The sequence below is a fragment of the Penicillium robsamsonii genome (assembly GCF_028829455.1).
Source record: "Penicillium robsamsonii strain IBT 29466 chromosome Unknown utg000001l_segment0_segment0, whole genome shotgun sequence".
Lineage (NCBI taxonomy): Eukaryota > Fungi > Ascomycota > Eurotiomycetes > Eurotiales > Aspergillaceae > Penicillium > Penicillium robsamsonii.
The window spans coordinates 2,803,600-2,824,677 of NW_026643219.1; the positions used below are offsets into that span (position 1 = coordinate 2,803,600).

General features: G+C 50.0%; 10 protein-coding genes across 10 annotated transcripts; 5 read left to right on the plus strand and 5 right to left on the minus strand.

The window, feature by feature from the left end:
• Positions 1-448: 448 nt before the first annotated feature.
• On the plus strand, positions 449-2,929 carry N7447_001106 (ankyrin repeat domain-containing protein; the record flags this gene model as incomplete). The annotated part of the gene is made up of 1 exon (XM_057225382.1): positions 449-2,929. The coding sequence occupies one exon, from the start codon at positions 449-451 to the stop codon at positions 2,927-2,929; it is 2,481 nt and encodes an 826-aa protein (XP_057089398.1).
• Positions 2,930-3,052: 123 nt separating this feature from the next.
• Positions 3,053-4,249, minus strand: N7447_001107 (Qc-SNARE protein; the record flags this gene model as incomplete). Its single annotated transcript, XM_057225383.1, has 1 exon — positions 3,053-4,249. The coding sequence occupies one exon, from the start codon at positions 4,247-4,249 to the stop codon at positions 3,053-3,055; it is 1,197 nt and encodes a 398-aa protein (XP_057089399.1).
• Positions 4,250-4,483: 234 nt separating this feature from the next.
• N7447_001108 (SIP1 domain-containing protein) lies at positions 4,484-5,951 on the minus strand (the record flags this gene model as incomplete). Its single annotated transcript, XM_057225384.1, has 2 exons — positions 4,484-5,624; positions 5,728-5,951. 2 exons carry the CDS (start codon positions 5,949-5,951, stop codon positions 4,484-4,486), a joined length of 1,365 nt encoding a protein of 454 aa, XP_057089400.1.
• Positions 5,952-6,595: 644 nt separating this feature from the next.
• Positions 6,596-7,843, plus strand: N7447_001109 (F-box domain protein; the record flags this gene model as incomplete). Its single annotated transcript, XM_057225385.1, has 2 exons — positions 6,596-7,014; positions 7,075-7,843. 2 exons carry the CDS (start codon positions 6,596-6,598, stop codon positions 7,841-7,843), a joined length of 1,188 nt encoding a protein of 395 aa, XP_057089401.1.
• A 401-nt stretch (positions 7,844-8,244) lies between these two features.
• N7447_001110 (putative HAD superfamily hydrolase) lies at positions 8,245-9,577 on the plus strand (the record flags this gene model as incomplete). The annotated part of the gene is made up of 3 exons (XM_057225386.1): positions 8,245-8,387; positions 8,442-8,744; positions 8,800-9,577. The coding sequence occupies 3 exons, from the start codon at positions 8,245-8,247 to the stop codon at positions 9,575-9,577; spliced, it is 1,224 nt and encodes a 407-aa protein (XP_057089402.1).
• Positions 9,578-9,995: 418 nt separating this feature from the next.
• On the plus strand, positions 9,996-11,728 carry dps1 (putative aspartyl-tRNA synthetase Dps1; the record flags this gene model as incomplete). Its single annotated transcript, XM_057225387.1, has 3 exons — positions 9,996-10,622; positions 10,700-10,990; positions 11,051-11,728. The coding sequence occupies 3 exons, from the start codon at positions 9,996-9,998 to the stop codon at positions 11,726-11,728; spliced, it is 1,596 nt and encodes a 531-aa protein (XP_057089403.1).
• Positions 11,729-12,149: 421 nt separating this feature from the next.
• N7447_001112 (coatomer subunit gamma) lies at positions 12,150-15,140 on the minus strand (the record flags this gene model as incomplete). Its single annotated transcript, XM_057225388.1, has 5 exons — positions 12,150-12,382; positions 12,438-13,256; positions 13,306-14,620; positions 14,680-14,990; positions 15,065-15,140. The coding sequence occupies 5 exons, from the start codon at positions 15,138-15,140 to the stop codon at positions 12,150-12,152; spliced, it is 2,754 nt and encodes a 917-aa protein (XP_057089404.1).
• Positions 15,141-15,496: 356 nt separating this feature from the next.
• Positions 15,497-16,473, plus strand: N7447_001113 (uncharacterized protein; the record flags this gene model as incomplete). The annotated part of the gene is made up of 4 exons (XM_057225389.1): positions 15,497-15,595; positions 15,675-15,857; positions 15,927-16,282; positions 16,340-16,473. The coding sequence occupies exons 1-4, from the start codon at positions 15,558-15,560 to the stop codon at positions 16,471-16,473; spliced, it is 711 nt and encodes a 236-aa protein (XP_057089405.1). The 5' UTR covers positions 15,497-15,557.
• Positions 16,474-17,017: 544 nt separating this feature from the next.
• Positions 17,018-18,032, minus strand: rsmA (putative bZIP transcription factor (Fcr3); the record flags this gene model as incomplete). The annotated part of the gene is made up of 3 exons (XM_057225390.1): positions 17,018-17,543; positions 17,624-17,868; positions 17,928-18,032. The coding sequence occupies 3 exons, from the start codon at positions 18,030-18,032 to the stop codon at positions 17,018-17,020; spliced, it is 876 nt and encodes a 291-aa protein (XP_057089406.1).
• A 1,306-nt stretch (positions 18,033-19,338) lies between these two features.
• Positions 19,339-20,874, minus strand: N7447_001115 (casein kinase 1 family protein; the record flags this gene model as incomplete). The annotated part of the gene is made up of 4 exons (XM_057225391.1): positions 19,339-19,445; positions 19,585-20,592; positions 20,644-20,716; positions 20,863-20,874. The coding sequence occupies 4 exons, from the start codon at positions 20,872-20,874 to the stop codon at positions 19,339-19,341; spliced, it is 1,200 nt and encodes a 399-aa protein (XP_057089407.1).
• Between the last annotated feature and the right edge of the window lie 204 nt (positions 20,875-21,078).

Below are 21,078 nucleotides of genomic sequence, written 5' to 3' on the forward strand. Positions count from 1 at the left end.
ATACCAGATATCCCGTTGACTATGACCTAGATCCCCCTGCATCTACCCGTGTTTTCTACATGTACCTATATGTACATAACGCCATTCATAGCTCCCAAAGTCTGTGTACAGTATCCTATAGGTACCTAAGCGGGGAAGATGCTATTTGATCTATCCCTGTAATGAATGAGACGGAGTAGATCCCCGGGGATTTGAGACAATGATTACCTGCATAGGAGGGGCCGCCAAGTTCCTGTTCACCCCACCTTACATTTCGACACATCACTTGTTTATCTTTGATTTTTGAGAAACTCAATTCTTCTCTCTATTCCCTATACTCAAGCCCTCCATGTCTCTCACACATCTCCCAGCTGAGCTCATTCACATAATCATCAAGTTCCTTAAGGAAGCGCGTTACCTCAATTCTTTGGCGCAAACATGTTCGCGACTACATCTGCTATTGAATCCAATGCTCTATCAAAACAGCAATCGCTTATTACATGGGTACCCCCTGGTATGGGCAGCAAAGCATAGCTCCGAATTGACTATCCGCCGAGCATTTGATGCTGGGGCCTCTACACACTCTTGTCATTACAACTTCAGAAGATCGCTCGTCGCGGCAGTCGACAACGGCAATGAGACTATCGTGCGCCTGATACTGGAACAAAACAAAGATACTGGTATATTCATACAAAACCAGAGCTGCGAGAGGTGTGAAGATGAGAAATCCGAGGCCGCCTCAAAAGTCCTACATCCACTATATTTGGCGGCAGTGCGTGGCAACGTGGCCATTGTCAAGCTCTTAGTTGCCTATAACGTCACTTTCGAACATGACCACGACTGCTGCGGTGAAACATGCTTCGATCTTGTATTTGCGGCAGTAGAAAACGGCCACCTAGCCGTTGTGCAAGTTCTCATCGAGGCTGGCTACGCATTGAACGACAAACAAAGCGTATACTGGCATAAACAGCCACTCCATGCTGCAGTCCTTCAGGGCAATACGAAATTGGTTGAATACTTGCTGGATGGAGGCGCCGAACCCTCGCCTCAAGAGGAGCCACCTCTCATGTCTGCCGCTAAAAATGGGGACCTGGAAATGGTCAAATTGCTCCTGGAACGGGGAGCAGATCCTAACAAACGATTTTGCGGTTCAATGGCCCTCTCTTGTGCGGCTGGCCATGGCCATGTGGAGATCGTGGAAGTTCTCTTAGACCATGGAGCGGATCCCGATCCTGATATGGTTCAAGGTTGGCTGAGTACACTCTACCATGTAGCTATACATGGTCAGCTACCAATCCTTGATCTTTTGTCGGCGCGTGGAGTGGAAATATATCCCAAGGAACCAACGAAACAGTGCTTCTTGTTATCATCGATAATCGGCAACATAAGTTGGGGATCTGTTGAGAGGAAGAAGAAGGCTGCTTTCGCTGAGCTTTTTCGAACCTTCGTCGACTTTGAGGACATGATAAAAGATGAAGAAGCACAAGCCGAGGTTCTATACATAGCCATTGGCTACGGGTGGGAGGATATTGTGAAGCGTGTTCTGGAGCATGGCTTCTCTGCAGATGGAGTTTATCGTCGCTGTGAGACACGGTACGAGAGGCCGGTACTCCAAGCCATTGACAACGGCCATATTGGAATTACCAAACTTCTTGTCGAGCACGGCGCCAATATACAGGCGTACCAGGGAGAAATCACGGTCCTTGTCGAGCATGGTCCCAATACGCAGGAGTACGATGGAGAAAGCATGGATGAAGGCGCACTTTCCTTGGCAATCCAATTGGGCAATGTACAAATTGCAGAGCTTTTACTCGATCACGGGGCTGACATAAACTGCATAAGCAGCCGCGGAGAAACGGCTTTGGCCGAGGCTGCGATGGTATCCGTCGACATGTTTCGCATGTTGCTTGATCGAGGAGCCGATCCGACGAAAACTGCATTATATGCCGATGGCACTTTCAATCCATCCTCAGGCGAAAACGCTATTACCAGAGCATTGTACTTCGGCGCAGTGGATGTGGTACAAACATTGGTGGAGAGAGGTATTGCATTGGAAATGCCTCCTCCATTGCTCAAGCAGCAACAGAGGCCCAGGAACCACCAGGGTCCTAATTTCCTAACGAGTCCCAAGAAATTGATAGAAGAGGCATTCTTGGGAGGAGAAGAAATGGCGGTTCTGGTCTTGGATCGGGGGCTGTTGAAGATTGACCCTGAGAGCAACGAGGCACAAGAAGGATTGGTGCACGCTGTCCAATTTGGGATGGCTGGGGTGGTGAAGCGACTACTTGAACGAGGAGTCGATCCCAAATTGCCCTCACTCTACACTCAGCTATCTTTGCCGGTGGCTGCAACATATTCTCCTCGCACTGATGGTAGCAGTAATGCTACAGCCATTCTTGATCTGCTCCTAGCCCATGGTGCTGATATCGAGGAACGATGTTATCCTGGCATGACTCCCTTGTATCGGATTGTCATGCACGTCAATGCCAAAAAGGAATGGGTTTGCGATCAAGCAGAGGTACGACTCTTGTTGGAGAGAGGTGCTGATCCTTTCGCGGAGCATGACCACTGGGTTGCACTCGTGACGGAAACAAGTGATGCCCACGCTCATTCCGACTCACCATTCAGGAGTAGACGATCAATCCCAAGTCCCAATTTCGGGACCGAGCATGATGACGGTTCTCTCAGGAGAATGGTTAAATTTGTGCGGCAGCCCAGGATTCTAATAGGCCAAGGTGAACACGATGACCCATTCCTAGCATGTATGAGACTGGGCGATAAAGCAGTGCTCAACCTCATGCTTGATGCAATTGATCGGAAAGGTATTCCCTTGGAGGAGTTGGAGGATAGACTTGGCCGAGCCCGGATTGAAGCGACTGAGAGTGGGAACCTGCGACTTCTACCCATTCTAGAAGATTATTACTGGGCAAAACGATATCCGTGCAAGTAGGAAGATTAGTATACAAGAACAAGATGCTATTTGCAGATAAATTGGCTTGAATGATGCTGAAACGCTCAAACGTATAGATAGAAGAAGTGCTCTACACAGAATGGGAAACATGCACAGTCAGAATCAAGATATCTTTCCGATTCTCTTCCTTCCAATATCCATCTTGGATTTCAGTCTAGACACCTCGTTAGTAATATAGACCAAAACAAGTGGGAAAAGTGAGAAAAGGATGTGAACGAACATATCAGCCTCCTCATCAGCCAACCTCAGCAAATCATTCTGCACCGCGAGCTCCTCATTAATCTGCGTGCCGAGCTCCTTCTGTCGGATAATGATCTTCCTCAAATCATCCACATTATCATCCTGACTCTTCATCATTTGTCTCTGCAACTGCAACACCCCATCGTTGTCAAGCTCTCGAGTCCGTTCCGTCTCTTTACCAAGGACTCTACCCGCTCGCGCCGGCGTCCTACGACCACTAGCTGCATCCCCAGCGCCATTCCCAGCATTCATCAAAACTTCTTTATCTTGGATAGATGCGACAGTATGATCAAGCCGGCTCTTGGTTGCCATCGCATGTAAGAGATCCTCCAGACCGTCTTTTTCCTTGCGCGCATTAATAAGCAGGTCTTTTCGTCGGCGGATCTCGCCTCCACCGAGACTGGACGATGCGGAGCTCTTATCTCCACGTCCTAGATGCTTCAATCCTTCGTCAAGAGTGGTGATCATTGTCCCCGCACGGACAAGACTGCCCTTCGCCTGTGCAGAGCTCTCGTGTTGCTTCTGTGGCGTTGTTTCCTGGTCTCTGCGCGATAGTTGTAGCCGTGCATCATGGAGGTGGTTCTTCATGTCACGATAGTAGTCGAGCCATAGCGTCGGATCTGTGATGGGTGCATTTGTAGCGGCGGGGTCTGTGATGGCGGCGTGGAGTCGGGTGGAGGTGTTTGTTGATCCGTTGCTCGTTGATGCGACTGCGGTGGGGAGGTTGAGGAATGCACGCCACGCGGGCGAGGTACGCCAGCGCCCATCCTCAGACTCATTGATCGCGCGTAGGTACTCCTCTAGGCCGCGACGGCGGTCTTCGCGCAATCGTTCATTCGAGACGGTTTTCGAAAACCAGGTTTTTGAAGGTAAGGGAGCTGGCGGAGGGGCATTCGTTTGGGAGATGAGGGTGCTGTGGAAGGTTGCGAAGTCCGAGTAGCGTTTGGGGACCGTAAAGGAGCGGAGCGGGAGGCGGAGGGTGATATGGTAGACGGTGTATGGTGGGGAAGTGTTTGAGAGGGTGGTATTCGGGATCGCTATTTCAACAGTTGGCGCCATTTCGATTAGAATTGGAATGGAAGTATCATTCTTCTCAAAAGTTGGGGAAAACAAAGAGATAAGGAGTCTTGAGGTTGGGGCATGACGCAAAACCTTGAAAGCTTAGACCAAGCACCCGATATGACCTCGGGATGATCAGCACTACGTATATAGAGCACAAGACATGGGCACGTTGTAACACGGAATTAATATTAACTAACAATGGGGTATCTCATACGTGCAAATCAAATCCATTTAATCCCAGACCTCTCTTTCAGCCAACAGATCTCGCTGGCCAAAGAACTCACCAACCACCGTCATGATCATGTCGAGCAGGGCATGGGTCTGAATCGACCAGTTGTCTTCTTCTTCGCAGCTAGCAGGTGTCTCAAAATAGTCGGAATTGTTCTGTAGCCGAGCTTGCAAGCGCGACTTGGCCGCCTCCAGCTCGGATTGTTTTAGCGATGCATCAGGAATGCTAATGTCTTCTGCTTCCGCAGTCTGCGGCAATTCTCCTTGCTTGCTTTCGTCCTCACTCTGAGATGTGACCCCCGGCTGAGACTCCCTTTGAGCTGTAGGTTCTGGCCGAGTTTCCTGCTCGGTCGTTTCCTCATCCTGGACTGTAGATCCCTGCTGAACTTCTTGCGTGGTATATTTCGCATCCTCGACGAGATTACCCTGCTGGGTTTCCTCTTTTGGTAGGTCTGCCACAGAAAAATCGGCCTCCTCCTCATACTCGTCGTTCTCAAGCTCTTGTACCTTGCGCAAAATCGTCGCAGCTCGTTTGCCTAGATTTCGAATAACTCCCACCTCTCGAGTAGAAAGTTGCCCAACCTCACGGCACTTCCCCAACAAGCCCCAAGCCCAGGCTCCAATGCGTCGCACGCGCTGGGTGTCGTCGCCCCGCACAACATCAGACATCATCCGCGCCAATATTTCCAGCACTTCTAACACGCTGTCCATGTCCATGCTTGCCAGTTGAACAATGAGTGGTTCGACTGTGACCAAAAGCCGGCGCCATGTTTTGTGCGCAGATCCGGCCTTTCGGGGGAGGCTGATAGGGTGGTCATTGTCGAGGGTGTTGATAGCACCTGCGGGTGGACTGCATCGTAGGGTCGATCGCAATAGGACGAATCGATGCCGGAGAAGATTGTTGTAGGACCTTTGCGCATCGGGGTAGAGTTCATCGAGCTTTGAAGGGGAATGTGCGGCGTTATCTTCGTACACATCCCCCACAGGAGCAATATAGGCTTCGTCCTCGTAAAAGCCTGCTGGCAAAGGTCGATTGTTTGGATCAAGTGGTTTTAGATCATGTCGCGCGTTCGATGCTGGATTTGATGGGTCTGTGGTCTGGGTGGGCGCAGAAAATAGCACAGGTAGCGAGTTTGCTTCGGATCTATCGAGTAAAAATTAGTTCAAACTTGGACATGCGTAATTGGGAAAGTCTCGGCATCGCTTAGGGGACCAGAAGGGCTCTTTAGATCAAAGGGTAAACATACCGAACCATGCGTAGATATTCTAATCCATCCTCTGGATCATCGTACAGCAATTCATCGCCTCCATCATCCAATCCCGGAAACGCGCTCTTCTGGCCATAGAGAGGATGCTGACGGGGACGCTCATAAGACGCCGCCGAAGATGCTTCATCGTCATCTTCGTCATAAGATACCCGAGGACGTTTCAAGGGGCGGGGCGACATGGTGGCTATTCTCTTGTCGGGCATAGTGAGGTGAAAGTGGTACCTAGCCTCGTAGGATTGAAGGAGCTTGGGCCATCTGCAGACAGCGACTCAATGGTGCTTGCAACAATCTGGGCTTGGCGACCTATTTTCTGAATATGACACAAGGCCATAGGACAATTAATATTTGTTCAACGGTTTGGACCATATTTCCAGTTTTATTCTGCTATCATACTCCCAGATATAACTCTGGAATTGTGTACAAGCAAACGCAAGGCGGTGTAATATAAATGTTTATCGAAGGCGGGAGTAGTCCGCATCTGCCGGCAAAAAAAGATAAGGATCGTCATCGTCCTATCTTTACATCTTCTATTATTGACTCTCATCCCACCTTCATATCTGTCTCATCACTTACTCCCCACCTGCTTTCCTTGGACCTTTTTACACTGGTCTCAATTGACAGTCCTGTTCGATCCCCTTTCCAGTCAATTGAAGAGAAAATTGCCAACAATCCCCCTTCACTTGAGATGACCTGTGTCTTTGCCTCTCTCAGAAGCAGTTCGGTCTCTCTGTTGCTTCTTCGTCCCAATCTTCATCCCTGATTGTCACGCAAATCCTACATAATAGCTCGCATACGCTCGTGCCATACAATGTCTACTTGAAATCTTCTTGTTTCTTTGACTTGCGAAATGTCGAAGCTCGTTGATTCTTCCGAAGTGATGACTTCTCGTCGATATGTTCACCTCCCTACAGAGGTCTTGATCCACATTGCCGGATTCATTTTTGATGGCTGGCGAACCCTCGATGGCCCCTTTTTTCAGGTTACACTTCAAAGATTCTGTGCGGTCTCAAGCCAGTGGTACTCTGCTGGTATTGAATTCCTCTATTACCGACCTCAGCTTGACCGAGGGAACAGCTTCTCGCTTTTTACCAAAACTGTGTGTCCATCAATTCGCTCCAGAGAGCGCAAGGTGGACTTGGGATCGCTCGTTCATGTCCTGGACCTCGGACGATTGGTACATCACAGCTCCAATAGCCTGACGGCACGGCTTCTAGGCCGAGTGAAGAAGAATTTGGAGAAATTTGTTGCTCCAAGGGTCTCTTTTGCGTAAGTACATATTGATCAAAATAATATTCCATCTAACCCTAAGCTAATTCCTTTCTCTAGGATCAACAGCCTTGCCCCCTTGGCCAAGTGCAAAAAGCTTTCCTATCTCTGCCTTGACTTTGTGGCTGACCCAATTCCGCTTTCTGCTCTCAAGAAAGCCATCAGCGGCCTCGACAAATTGATAACGATTAAACTTTCATCTTCAATGTTTATCACGGATGATGGTTCAATTGAAGATTGGCCACCCAATCTGGAATACCTCCAGGTTGCCGGGAGATTTGATATCGAGAAAATGTCATTTTTCAGGTGGCCCCCAAAGTTGGTAGGGCTGACATTTTGTGGTTGCGAGAATCTGGACACTTCCGTCTTAGAAGAGATTCTTATCAACGAGCAGCTCTGCACCACGCTTCGGCAGTTGACCCTTCACCGTTCCAACCGTGAGATGTTTGAGGAGGGACCATCTGAGATCTTATCAACACTCATTGCTTTGAAGTCTCTTCGGATACCCGTTGATCTGCTTTACGATTTACTCATTCTGCCTGTGTTTGATTCTCCTATCTCAATTCGTGAGCTAGAGCTCACGGAGCCATATGACGAGGATTTTCCTGCGGAATTTGACGTCGATGAATTTTGCAAGGCCTTGAACACGAATATTTCTCGGGTGTGCTATATCGGTATCAGTCCTGGCTGTCTTAGGATAATACCCCAAGAATCACATGCCAAAATTGACAAGTGGGTGTGGAAAAACATTGATAAGTGTCCTGAGGAGGAACTCGATTTTCTTTTTGACATGGGTTTCGTTGTCATGGATAAGGAGCCAGTCTGCTAAGCGCCCATGTATTCTTATCTGACTTGTATACTATCTCTTTACATCGGCTTTTTTTTATTGAGTCATGTTACTGTCCCATCAGCTATTTTCTGAGCAATGTACCATATCACAGCCCATACAATTTAATGAAGCGAGAGCACTAGTTGAACTAGAGAAGGTACATGTTTAATAAAGAGGACAATGAAGAGCTGATAGTGAAAGTTCTGGTTAACCCGTAGTTCATTTGATTCTGCTCCGCATTTGATTCAAAATCATCCCTTTTTCCAGCTTCGAATCAAAAGAGAAGTTTAGAAGTTTGAAAGTTGCAGTGAAGAGGTGGAGAGTGGGGAAGTTCGAAGGGAAGATCTGGCCGACACGGGAACCTGGAGATGACGTACATTTCCTTTTGTACACATTCCACCATGAGATCCCAAACCATTTGGCGGTCATTTGGCCTATTGCAGCGCCAATCTATCTCCTGTCGGAAAACCATCACCCATCGAGGTATCCAAACAACTAGTTCTACTAGTTCTCGACCGGTCCCCAACTTCGCATTTGCATTTGAGTGAGTCTTGACCAGCGGACGCAATCCACTCGATCTTTTTCTCACATGCTACAGCATCGATGGCGTCCTCCTTCGTGCATCAAAACCTATACCTGGTGCCGCCGACTCATTGGCTCTCCTGAAGGAGCAAGGCATCCCCTTTATTCTGCTCACCAATGGCGGCGGGAAACACGAAACAGAGCGCGTTGCAGAGATTAGTGAAGAACTAGGAGTCCCCCTGGATGCTACAGACATTGTACAGAGTCACTCCCCATTTGCTGAGTTGGTCAAAGGATCGGACGAGGCGAGCGCTCTGGAACACAAGTGTGTGTTAGTGGCCGGAGGGGATGGGGATAATTGTCGGCGCGTGGCAGAACAGTATGTCAAGACCCCCTCCTACTACTGAATAGTATACGCTAAGCAATGATAACAGATACGGTTTCAAGAATGTTGTCACCCCGGCGGATATTTTCATGGCCAATCCCGCCGTCTCGCCGTTCTCGAAGAACTTCAGCGACTATTATAAAAAGCTTGCCCGACCGCTTCCAAGCCCCATTGACTTCAATGACCCATCAAGGAGTCTGAAGATTGACGCCGTCTTTGTGTTTAATGACCCTCGTGATTGGGCTTTGGACACTCAGGTTATTATGGACCTTCTCCTCTCGTCGCAAGGCCGTATGGGCACTTTGTCTAAAAAGAACGGCCGAATCGATCTTCCAAACCACGGATACCAGCAGGATGGCCAGCCCCATCTGTACTTCTCTAATCCGGATCTGTGGTGGGCTGCCGCCTACCCCTTACCCCGTCTTGGTCAGGGCGGATTCCGAGAAGCACTCGAGGGCGTTTGGGCTGCCACTACAGGTGGCCCCAGCAAGGGTATTGCGTTGAAGAAGACCGTGATCGGTAAACCTTATCAATTGACCTACGAATTTGCAGAGCGTCAATTGCTTCGGAACAGACTAAGAACCTTTGGAAGCTCTACTAATCTCGCGCCTCTGGAGAGAGTATACATGGTTGGTGATAACCCCGAATCGGATATTCGAGGAGCCAACTCCTATCGCAGTGAAATTGGCACTAGCTGGCACTCGATTCTTGTCCGCACTGGTGTATACAGTGGTGGGGAGCCTGCTTGGGTTCCTAAAACAATTGCCGATGATGTGCACAAGGGTGTCCAGTGGGCACTGAAGAGCTCGAGCTGGCCTGCTGCGTGATTGTCAAGGGACGCTGGACACTCTATATTGATATGAAAATGAGCATGCATGTGACGCCGTTTATATGTTTATTTGTGTTTATTCTAAATAGATATTAGCGCCAAGCCACGTAAGCATGTCTAATGCATTTTATTCAAGCTATAAAGTAAGAGCAAATGTACATAGAACTGACTCACGTGCATATATACAGTCAAGCCTGGTTCAAGCCTGGTAGATATGAGATCTAGCCAAGTCCTCACACCGCCTACCCCTCTTAGGGCATGGCGGGGTGAGTCAACGGAACACTTTTCTCTGCAGTTCTACTTCAATCAGCCTGCTGCATTAAGTCCTGCAAACTTCTCAGGATAGAAAATCATTGATGTAGGATTCACTGGCCCCAACACAACACTTTGTCCCCCCTAATTGTCCTCGCAGCACCATGGCCGACTCCGAATTGCCCCACCGTCCCAAGCCCGAGGCCCCTCAGGATGCCTCCGCGCCCGCCGCGGAAGGTGAAACTAAGAACGCCAGCAAGAACGCCCTGAAGAAGGCTGCAAAGGATAAGATCAAGGCAGAGAAGGCTGCGGCGCGTGCTGCGCAAGAAAAGGCCCAGGCCGCCGCTCAGGAGGCCAACGACACCGCCAAGGATCTATACGGTCCCCTCCCAGAGACCGAGGACGTCGTCCCATCTACACGATTCACCGAACTCTCGGAGGAACACTACGAGAAGGAGGTGACGGTTGTGGCGCGTGTCGATAATGCGCGTGTGCAGAGTGCCAAGCTTGCATTCTTGATGCTGCGCCAGCAGGGACAGAAGGTCCAGGCCGTCATTGCGGCCGCTGAGCCCATCTCCCGACAGATGATTAAGTACACCGGCGGTTTGAACGTCAACTCGATTGTGCAGGTCACCGGTACTGTGAAAAAGCCCGAGATCCCCATCTCGTCCGCCTCCATCAGCCACCTCGAGATCCACATTAGCAAGGTCTACATGATCTCCGAGGCTGCGCAGATGCTCCCTATGCAGGTCAAGGATGCTGAGCGCCCCCTCCCGAGACTACCGAGGAAGGTCCCCAGGTTGACTCCGAGGGTACTCCCATTGTCACCCTCAAGACCCGCCTCGATAACCGAGTCCTCGATCTGCAGACCGAGACCAGCCAGGCGATCACCTGGATTTCCAGCGGTGTTTCCCAGCTCTTCGCTGAGTACATGATTAAGAGTGGCTCTCGATGGATCTTCACACCTAAGCTTGTCGGTGCCGCCACGGAAGGTGGCAGCGGTGTCTTCGAGGTGAAGTACTTCAAGCGCAATGCCTACTTGGCCCAGTCTCCCCAGCTCTACAAGCAGATGTGTATCGCTGGTGATATGGAGAACGTCTTCGAGATCGCCCCCGTTTTCCGTGCGGAGGACAGCAACACCCACCGTCACTTGACCGAGGTATGATCTATTGATATATATGCTCAAACAAGCAAAAACAGATTTTAACATATCCTACAGTTCTCCGGTCTCGATTTCGAAAAGACCTTCCGCGGCCACTACCACGAGGTCCTGGAATTCGCCGAAGACCTGCTCGTCTTCATCCTCACCCAGCTCAAGGAGCGCTACGCATCCCAGATCGCCACCATCCAAAAGTCCTACCCCAAGGCCGGCGACTTCAAGCTCCCCAAGGACGGCAAGGCCCTGCGTTTGAACTACATGGACGGAGTCGCCCTCCTGAAGGAAGCCGGCGTCGACGTCTCCGAGCAAGAGCGCTTCGAGAACGACTTCTCCACCGCGATGGAGAAGCAGCTCGGCCAGATCATCCGCGACAAGTACGACACCGACTTCTACGTCCTCGACAAGTTCCCCATGGCCGTCCGTCCCTTCTACACCAAGGCCGACCCCAACGACAAGCGCTTCTCCAACTCGTACGATTTCTTCATGCGTGGTGAGGAGATCATGTCCGGTGCCCAGCGTATCAACGATATCAAGGAGTTGGAGGAGTCCATGCGTGCTAAGGGTCTTGAGCCTAACCAGGAGGGCTTCGAGGATTACCTCAATGCTTTCCGCCAGGGTTGTCCTCCTCACGCTGGTGGTGGTCTTGGTCTTAACCGTATTGTTATGTTCTTCCTTGGCTTGCCTAACGTCCGTTTGGCTTCGCTGTTCCCCCGTGACCCTCAGCGTTTGCGCCCTTGATTTTGCACTGTATGGCAATATCTCATAACATTACAAGCATATAAAAACAAAATATTTTTCTTTTCTTTCATATATACATGTTTTTCTCTAGTAGTAACATCCTTCGACGAGTACAAAACAAGCCTTGGAATCTGGCGAGTCGGCAGCTTCTTGTCTACTCTAACTTGAACAACGGTCAGGCGGCGTCAGGGATCAAGCTTACGAGTATAAGGTCTATATGCTAGTAGCTGATACACCGAAGAAAGATCAGAAACACCCATAGACATAAAATTTGATATGATGTTTGGATGAAAAGTTGCATTGACAAGTTTTGAGGGGTGGACGACGCAATCTAACGAACCAAGACACATGAAAAAAGAACACGCTCTTGTCCCCCCAACCAGGATTAAGCACGTAACAAAAAGAAAAACAGAGTGAGAGATTAAGACACAGAAGCAATCACAGCCGCAGCAACGCCCTCCTCTTCTGCCCGAACGGTGATCTTGGTAGTGACACCGGCCTTGCTGGAGTAGGCCATCTTGATGAGAGAGGCGACACGGCCGCCTGAGACGGTCTTACCGAACAGCTTGAGCGTGTGTGTGCTGCTGTTGAGGGCAATGTCAGTGCCCTCGAGGGGCTGCAGAGATAGCGCTGAGATCAGTTGTTCCGTGGCATCTGTTGGGAGAGTAAGTATTTGTTGTAAAGAGGGATGGATAGGACTTGTACGTACCGTTGATGCCCTTCATGTTGCTGAGCAGCAGGGTTTCGCTTTCCTCCTCGCCGTTAGCACCGGTCTGTTCCCAGACGTGGTCGAAGCTGCCGGCAAATGTGGGGATGATATAGTCGCTGCCTGTCAGCTCGAGATCCTCCACCTGGTACTCGTCGTCGTAGCCACTGTCCTCCGGTTCGCCGCTTGCGGGGTCGATTTCTTTGCTGGTGAACTTGAGGATGTTTGTGAAGGAGGTGACGGGGACGCTGTTCTCGCCGGTGAGCTTCTTGAAAGCAACGTAGACAACACCGGGCTCGTCTGTGGGCAGCTTGGGGGCAGGGATGATGAAGTCGTCCTCCAATACATCCTCTTCCTCTGGCGTGGCAACCACGGTAACATTCTCGAGAAGGGTATCGGGAAGTGTGTTCTTAATATCATATTGCACCACGATGTGCTCCTTGAAAATGTGCTTGACGGCCGTAACAACATATTCGGTTTCGCTCTCGGAAAGCTCGACAGGTGCAGAGGACTTGAGTAAAACACCGTATGCCTTGATATCGGGGTACTGCATAAGTTGCTCTGCGTATTTCTGTGTGGCAGAGGCGCTGGCCGCTTCGGCCATACCGGCGGCTGCCTTGCCCTTCGGGGGTCCGGTCGAAGGGGCCTTGAGAGTGGGAGTGGCCGAGGTGAGCTTCTTGGTCCTCTCCTCGGCCAGGGCCTGCTCGTGTGAGACAACCGGAATGGTGGCAACATCGAAAGCAGCAGCGAAGGTCTCCTTGTCGCCAGATGTCACATACATGACAAGCTGGTGTTCAAATGTGGAAAGGGAATACATTGAGTCTAGAGTCATTAGTAAATTTATTATTGCCAATCATGGATAAGATCTTACCGTTCTTGATGAAAGCGCTCGCAGACTCATCCTCTTCGCCCATAAGACGCAGGTTAAGCGCAGCACGGTCTCGCACCTCGTCGTCGGTGTCATCAAGACAACGGGTGAGGAGAACATGAACACTGGACTTAACTTCGGGGTCCTTCTGGCCAACACCGAACTTGGCCAATGCGGTAACAGCAGCGGCGCGGACAATGGCGTTCTCCAATACGACGCGGTTGTAAATGTAGCGGATATACTTGGTGGGGTGGCTAGTCTTAGGGCCCTCAGTACCAAGCAGGTGCAGGATTCTAACCGAGAGCTTGGTGAACTCGCAGTCCTCAATGAACTCGCAGAGGTGGGCAAGCGCATCCTCCTTGCTTTCCGGGACAAACTTAATCAAATCGAACATGCTCTCAACAACAGTGCGCTTGAACTCGTATCCACCCTCGTCGCGCAAGATACCACTCAGGAAAACGAGCATACCAGCCTGCTTGGTGGGGAACTTCAAGCACAGAGTGCGAATAGCCTCGACAATAGTGACCTTGAACTCGTCAGTGATATCGGCCATGAAGCCGGAGATTTGCTTCATCAGACGGTCGACGCTAGCTTCGTTGCCGGTCTTAAGCAGTGTCGTAATGGCGAACGTGGCAATAGAGCGGTTCGAGTTGGAGATGAGGGACTCGATATCGGGGTTGCAGACATTGACAACGTGTGGCTTGAAAGAGGCGAAGCTGTGTAGGATACGGATGGCGGCGAACTTGGTGATCGCCCGGGGGGAGGACAGGAAGAGCTGAAGAACGTGAACTGCCTGTGTTGCCTCGGCATCGGTGATATCGCGCATATCGCAAATAGCCTTGGCCGCCTCGAAGTTGACCATCTCATGCTTGTGGCGGAGCCAGCCATCCAACATCTGCATCATGGGTTTCCGGAGACCTTGGTCCTCCTCAGCCAATTTGGCTGCCAGACGTACCAACAAGACCAGAGCAGCTGGGCTCTTGACCACACCTGCAGCACCGTACTGCTGTACCATCTTGACCAAAGACATGCGGTCGTGCGAGCGCATCTGGTACAAAAGACCGATGGCATGGTACTGTGTCATGAAATTGGAGTTAGAGATGGCGTGGCTCTGTGAGCCCGAGGAGAAACCAAGGAACCCGGTTGATGATTTCGATGACGAGGCAGCTTCCTGTGTTTCGCTCTGCCATCTCCGGACAACGTCGCGCGCAATGGGAAGGAGGTGGTAGGAAGAGACCAAGGCCGCGGAGGACACCGACGGGGTCTTGTCAACAATGGCGGTCTTGATAAGTCGTTCGATCCCCTGCACTGTGGAACCCTTTTGCAATTGTCAGCAAATCCCCTCGACCATTGAGGTCCTCGCAACCGACAACCTACATCAATAATGCGGCAGAGCGCTCTGATAGCATTGGCCCGGTACAAAACATCGCTTCCCATTGCAGTGTCCTTCATAATGATACTTGTCGACATGATCACATCTTCGGCGGTGGAAGCCAGCTCCTTCAAGATCAGATACACCATTTGCCGCAACGACGGGTCTTTGTTCTGGAAGAGCTTGGAGATTCCGAAGAAGAGGGTGGTGGCTTCATTCGTAGGGAACTGCTCCCCGGTAAACATGAGGACAGCGATCTTGGTGAGTAACGTTCGACATGTTCGCGGCGAGATAGGAGAGGAATTGAATAGGCGTGCTAGGAGAATTATCTAGTCAGCATTGAATATGTACAGCGCATGGAGGCGCCAGGGGGTCTTGTTGATTGCACACCATCTTGGAAAACGGAGGTCCGATCAAGCTTGATCATGACCTGGTCCTCATCTTCGTTTTTCTTCATGTAACTCATCTTGCCCAGCAGCTGGTATCGCACCAGCAATGAGTGGTTGCTGTCGTATTAGAAAGGTGGAGTTGGTGCAATTGGGACACGGGTCGAGTACACAGAAGCAGGGTAGGGCGGTGTAGGCAACTACAGCATTCGCATAGCCACCCAGGAATTGAGAGCTTAACGAGGGTAAAACGGAGAAAAATACAAGAATATGATTGAGGTAAATGAGGTGGTAATGAATCTCGAACCTCAAAAGAACTTGGCTATCAGGGACAAGTTGAAGGTGGCCTTCTGTGTTGTTTGGCCCGAACCAAACACTGCAAACAGGTGGCATCATGATTGGAAGGCAACGCATTTATCCCTCCAACTCCCCTCGTTTTCTCCATATTTCGCTTGAATTGAACTAGATCTATACATCTTTGATCAGTTCAATCCACCATGCAGGTTGAAGTCGACCCCAAGGAGGATACCGAGTGGTAAGCCTATTGTTTGCACATACCCCTGCCGGGGTATAAACTAATGCAGTGTGCTAACCAATTATTGAATATTGTATAGGAACGATATCCTCCGCCAACATGGCATTATTCCCGAAAAGCCCAAAGACCCCGAACCTCTGATTCAAGAAGCTCTGATCGCTGCACAGCACAGAGCGCACGAGAACCGACTTGAGGACAAAGACCTTGACGAGTTGGACGCGCTGGAGGATGAAGAAGATGAAGAGTTTCTCCAGAGCTATCGGTAAGCTTACAGTCTAATTATTTATACACCTAAAGGAGGTCCCCTTTTTCTCACAGTCCGATTAAACAGGCAAAAACGATTCGCGGAGCTCTCCACGCTCCAACAAACCAGCCACTTCAACCAGGTCTTCCCACTTCAGAAAGTCGATTATGCCCGTGAGGTGACAGAAGCATCAAACAGTGCTTTTGTACTAGTCAACCTCACATCGATGGGCGGGAACGTTGAATCGCGCGTTTTGACAGAACTCTGGCGGGAGCTTGCTGCCAAATTCGGCGATATCAAGTTCTGCGAGATTCGTGCTGATATGTGTATTGAGGGATATCCTGAGAAGAACACGCCCACAATCTTGGTGTACAAGGATACCGAGATCAAGAAGCAGCTTATTACGCTCCAGCAGTTGAAGGGTCCCCGGACCAAGGTTGAAGGTGAGTTCCGTTCAAGGCAGGAATAATATAAGGGTGATGCACTAATCAAATGCATAGATATTGAGCGTCTGCTCGTGGAAATTGGTGCTTTGAAGGAGAGTGATGTTCGTCTGAAGAAGCGTGATAACGAGGACGACTACAAAAATGACGATGACCTGAACGTTGAAGATTACGATGATGACTGGGATTGATTTCCTTCAAGGTTGCGATTGATTACTGCAAATATTATGATCAGGCTTGTTTGTATATTATGAAAGTATCCAAAAGATGACGACCTCTTTCCATGTTAGGAGCCAAGAGAATGATGCATAGCGCGCCTGTCGGCCCCGATTTGAATTGAATTGCCTATGTCTACTCTTATCTATACCTGTAGTTGGAGGTTAGACTGCCAAGGTTGGGAGTTGGCCATCTGGACATCAATATACGGATTTTGTTAACTTATGGCCAGTCTGAGATTCATAACTACGACCAGCTATCGAATATCAATGCTCAATATATCAAGTAACTCCAAGTCGATTTGCAAACTAGTATGTAGGCAATTGCAATGACCGTAAATAAAGCCAAAATTCAAGTATGAACAGCCCAAATGCTCCAAATCACAACCAATCAAATATATACCGAACAACGAATCAAATACTATAATCGCCATTCATCCTATTGATCCCATCAACCCCAACGCTCAAAAAATACCAAAATCGTAACTGTATCAGCGATACACGTGAAGCATTTGAATCATCAAATCAATTCATCACGACCAATAGCCACACTCTCCTCAATAGCCCTCCGAACCTGACCCTCTTTGAAAGCAGGCCCTTGTCCATCACACTGCGACATCCCCTTCAGCCGCTCCGTAATATCACCGATATCAAGCTGTCCACGCTCAAACATCTCATGTTTCTGAATAAGGTCCCACGTCGCACCCGCATCAAGCAGTCTCTCCCCGGTAATCGGACACACAGTCAGACGGTGGTGCGGGCTTCGGGGCGTGCCAGGGCCATCCGGCATGAAGGTGGCGTAAAAGTCTGTAGGGGAGTACTTCATCGGACCAGTGACTGTTGGCTCGGGGTTCTTATTTGCGACATATCCGTGGTTAGCTTGTGTTGTCGCGCGCAGGATTTCATTCTCGGTTGTGTAGCGGGCTAGTTCGCGCTTGAGACGCTCGTTGTCGGCTTGTAAGGTGTCGGATGCTTGTTCGAGAGTGTTTACTTTCTCTTCGAGATCGCGGACGTGTTGTTCCTTGCGTTCTCGAAATGCTCGTTGACTGTGTAACAAATAGATGTTAGTGTTTGCGTTGGGGATGTCTCTTGGGCCCTCGCCACATGGGTTTGATATATCACATACGCTGCTCGGTTTTGGGCCTTGCGCTTGGTTTGTGCGGGCGCTGATTCCTTTTCCTCACTGCTACTTCTTCCTAAGGTTGGGTCGGCGAATTTGGTTTCATCGCCATCGAATGAGGTGAGGCGTGTGTGCTGATTGGCATCGCTGGAAGCAGAATGCTTGACGGATTCTGGCGGTGAATGTGGTGGCGGAATAAAGGAGGGGTCGGGGAATGAGGGGTTATAGTCAGGGAAGTCCTGGTAATTATTCTAGTCTATTAGGGACAAGTCATGAATGGGGGGGGGGGGGGGGGGGGGGGAGAACTCACCAGAGGGGCGAATGTGTCTGGTTGCGCATGGGGTTGGTCGGGGGTAGGTAGCCCATAAAGCGAGAAGCCGGGCTGTGATCGAGGATCATAGAAAGGGTAATCCATTACGGAATTTTAGACAATTCTCAAGGTCTCTAGGGCTTGTCGGAAAGTTAGGAGGTGAAGGTGAAAAACGAGGAAAATCTATTACTGCTCAAGTTTGTACCGGGTTCCGTGTACGATGTACAAGATTTCCATGTCATGACATTCCTATATCCCACTTCAGCGTATACCTCCCAAGGTTTACATATCGAATAGAATCACTCTCCAAAATATCAATTTCTGTGTTCGGTACATGGGCCAGACTTTTGATGATCTCACCGTTTTCTTATTCTTTTGGGACCGGGAAGTACGGAAGCTCCAAGGGCCAAATTTCAGGTCTGCCAGTTGAATAGCATTCCAGAGAGTAAGCAAATTGAAAGTGCAATGTAGAGAGCTAAGAGAAATAACTTGACACAAATCGACGCATACCACCCCGGAAGCGACCCTAACCAATGTCCGTCGCCAACCACACAAGCTTCCCCCGCAAGCGGGAGTGCATTAGAGACCTTCTGTAACAGTTTCTGCAATGTAGCTTGAGCAGAAATCCAGAAAGCCTGCAAAGCAATACCCCCCGAAAGCTGTCCCCCCGTGCCTTCCCTTGGCCATATGAAAGGCCACACCTCATCCCCATTGAGCGTCGATAGTTCACAAATTAATCGCCAGGCAAACGCAACACAAAGAAAATCAAGAAAAAGATCAAGGGCAGGGAACGTCATGAGTAAAGAAAGGGGTAAGCAATGATGGGCAGCGCATCCGAGGATGCATTCAAGGATCTCCAGTACCAGCGATTAAACAATCCGACAAAAAAGAATTGCGGTCTGACGCCGTCGTTTGCATCTCCCCTAGTCTTGCCCTCTGGTCATTCTGACCGAAGATGCCAGGTTGTAAAGAGAAATCAAAGGGCAAGACGTAGAAATAAGCCACAATATCAGAAGCGTTTCGAGACGTGTAATCGGTTGTCCCGCAGAACGGGTACAAAAAAAATCCGAAAAGACAGAAAGATAGTCGACAAAGTTTTCGCAAGCTCAGCGCAAGATTTGACCACCCAATAGGCAAAGGTTTCATGGGGCTGAAGGCGAGCAGGCGATAAACAGAGACGAATCGAAGCGGCTGAGATCAAAATCTGATCGAAAACGGGATAGGAGGGCTGTCGGGGAGTGCAGAATGAATAGAGATCCAAGAAAGAAAGAAAAGCAAAGAAAGATCCGAGAAGGCGAGTGCGACATGGTCCGCTCCAAGGCGACATAACGGGTCCCCGGTTTCTTAGTAGATAAGAATGTGAACAGACAGGAGACATGCAAAGCATACCCTCACCGTCGTGTAAACACGATTAGTACCATTGGGCCTCCGCTCCTTCATCCCGCTTCGAACGGCCACCAGAAGGTCCGTAACCCAAAGCAGCACCTTTCGAGGCAGAACGTAGCCTAACGCCGAAGACTATGCGATTAGTCAGATTCAGAACATAAGGGCCCTCCACGCCAGCGTCACGAAAAGCAAATCACTCAACGTAGGAGTTAAGAAAGAAGGGGTTCCCTACTCGGAACCAAGGTTTCATGTACTCACATCCTGTCACTACCTCCCACGGCACGGTTGGTGTCCGGAGTATCGAGAGTGCCGCGTTCGACGACCTTACGACGTTGGCTGGAGATTGCACCGGGCTTGGCGGCGGCACTGGCTCCCATCGGGCCAGCAGCAGGCAGAGCCTGGCGGCGCTGCTGATCCTCCGCATCCTTATCCTTCTTGGAAGCATCCACGATCATGGCGGCGTTCTTCTGGTACTTGTAAACGGTCCAGTCGAAGACGTAGTCGTACTGGAAGGACTCGCGGACGAAGAGGTCGCGGAAAATCTTGCGCAGGTAGGAGTAATCGGGCTTGTCGTCGAAGCGGAGCGAACGGGTGTAGTTCAGGTAAATGGCGAATTCGTTGGGGAAACCACGGCACAGGACCTCGGTGGGGGTGGTCATCTTCTTCTCCATAATGCGGTCGTACTTCTGCTTCTTGGTAGCAGCCTTCAGACCCTGCCAGGGGAGAGAGCCACGGCAGAAGTAGAGCATGACATAGCCCAGAGATTCCATGTCATCACGTCGGGACTGCTCGACACCGAGATGGGTGTTGATACTGGCGTAACGGGCAGTTCCAGTGAGGTTCTTGTTCTCACGGTAAGGGATGTGGAAGTGGGTCTTGGGGTCACGGTATTTCTTCGCAAGACCGAAATCAATCACGTTGACCTGGTTGCCACGCTTGCCAATGCCCATGAGGAAGTTATCGGGCTTAATATCACGGTGGATGAAGGACTTGGCATGGATGTATTCGATGCGGGAAATGAGTTGATCGGCGAGAAGTAGGACGGTCTTCAGCGAGAACTTGCGGTTGCAGAAGTTGAACAGGTCCTCCAGGCTGGGTCCGAGCAGATCGATGACCATAGCATTGTAATCACATTCGGTTCCGAACCACCGAACGAAGGGAATACCGACACCACCGGCGAGCGACTTGTAGACACGGGCTTCATATTCGAGCTGGGGGTGCTTGGCCTTGACACTCTCAAGCTTGATGGCAATCTCCTCACCGGAGATGATGTTCGTTCCTAGGAGCTATGAGTTGTTGTGCAGGGGCAAAGTCATATTTGTATCCATACCGAGATAGATGTCACCGAAACTGCCACTTCCGATCTTACGGCCAATGCGGTACTTGTTACCGACTCGCAAATCCTGCAGGCAAAGTCAGCAAAACGCGTGATTCGGAGGTGTTGACCTTGAGAAGTTCATGGTATAATCCGAGCGTAATCATCAAGTCACTTGAAGTATGTCTCCGAGTGAAAAAAGAAAGAAAGAAATTGGGGGTGGCTAACACTGACCATGGTCGTCATATTGAACCGATGGGGGAACACAGCGGTTAGCTGTGAGAAACTTGCTAGAAGATTAAGAGTATTAGTGTTTCGAATCCCGTTGAAGCCAGTAATATGCAAAACTGAGATTGATGGGATAAAGGGGTGTAAAAGAGGTAAGGAAGAGGGAGGCGTTGAGAGAACAGGAAATGAGAGGGGTTGACACGCCTCAGGCAACTTTCAAGG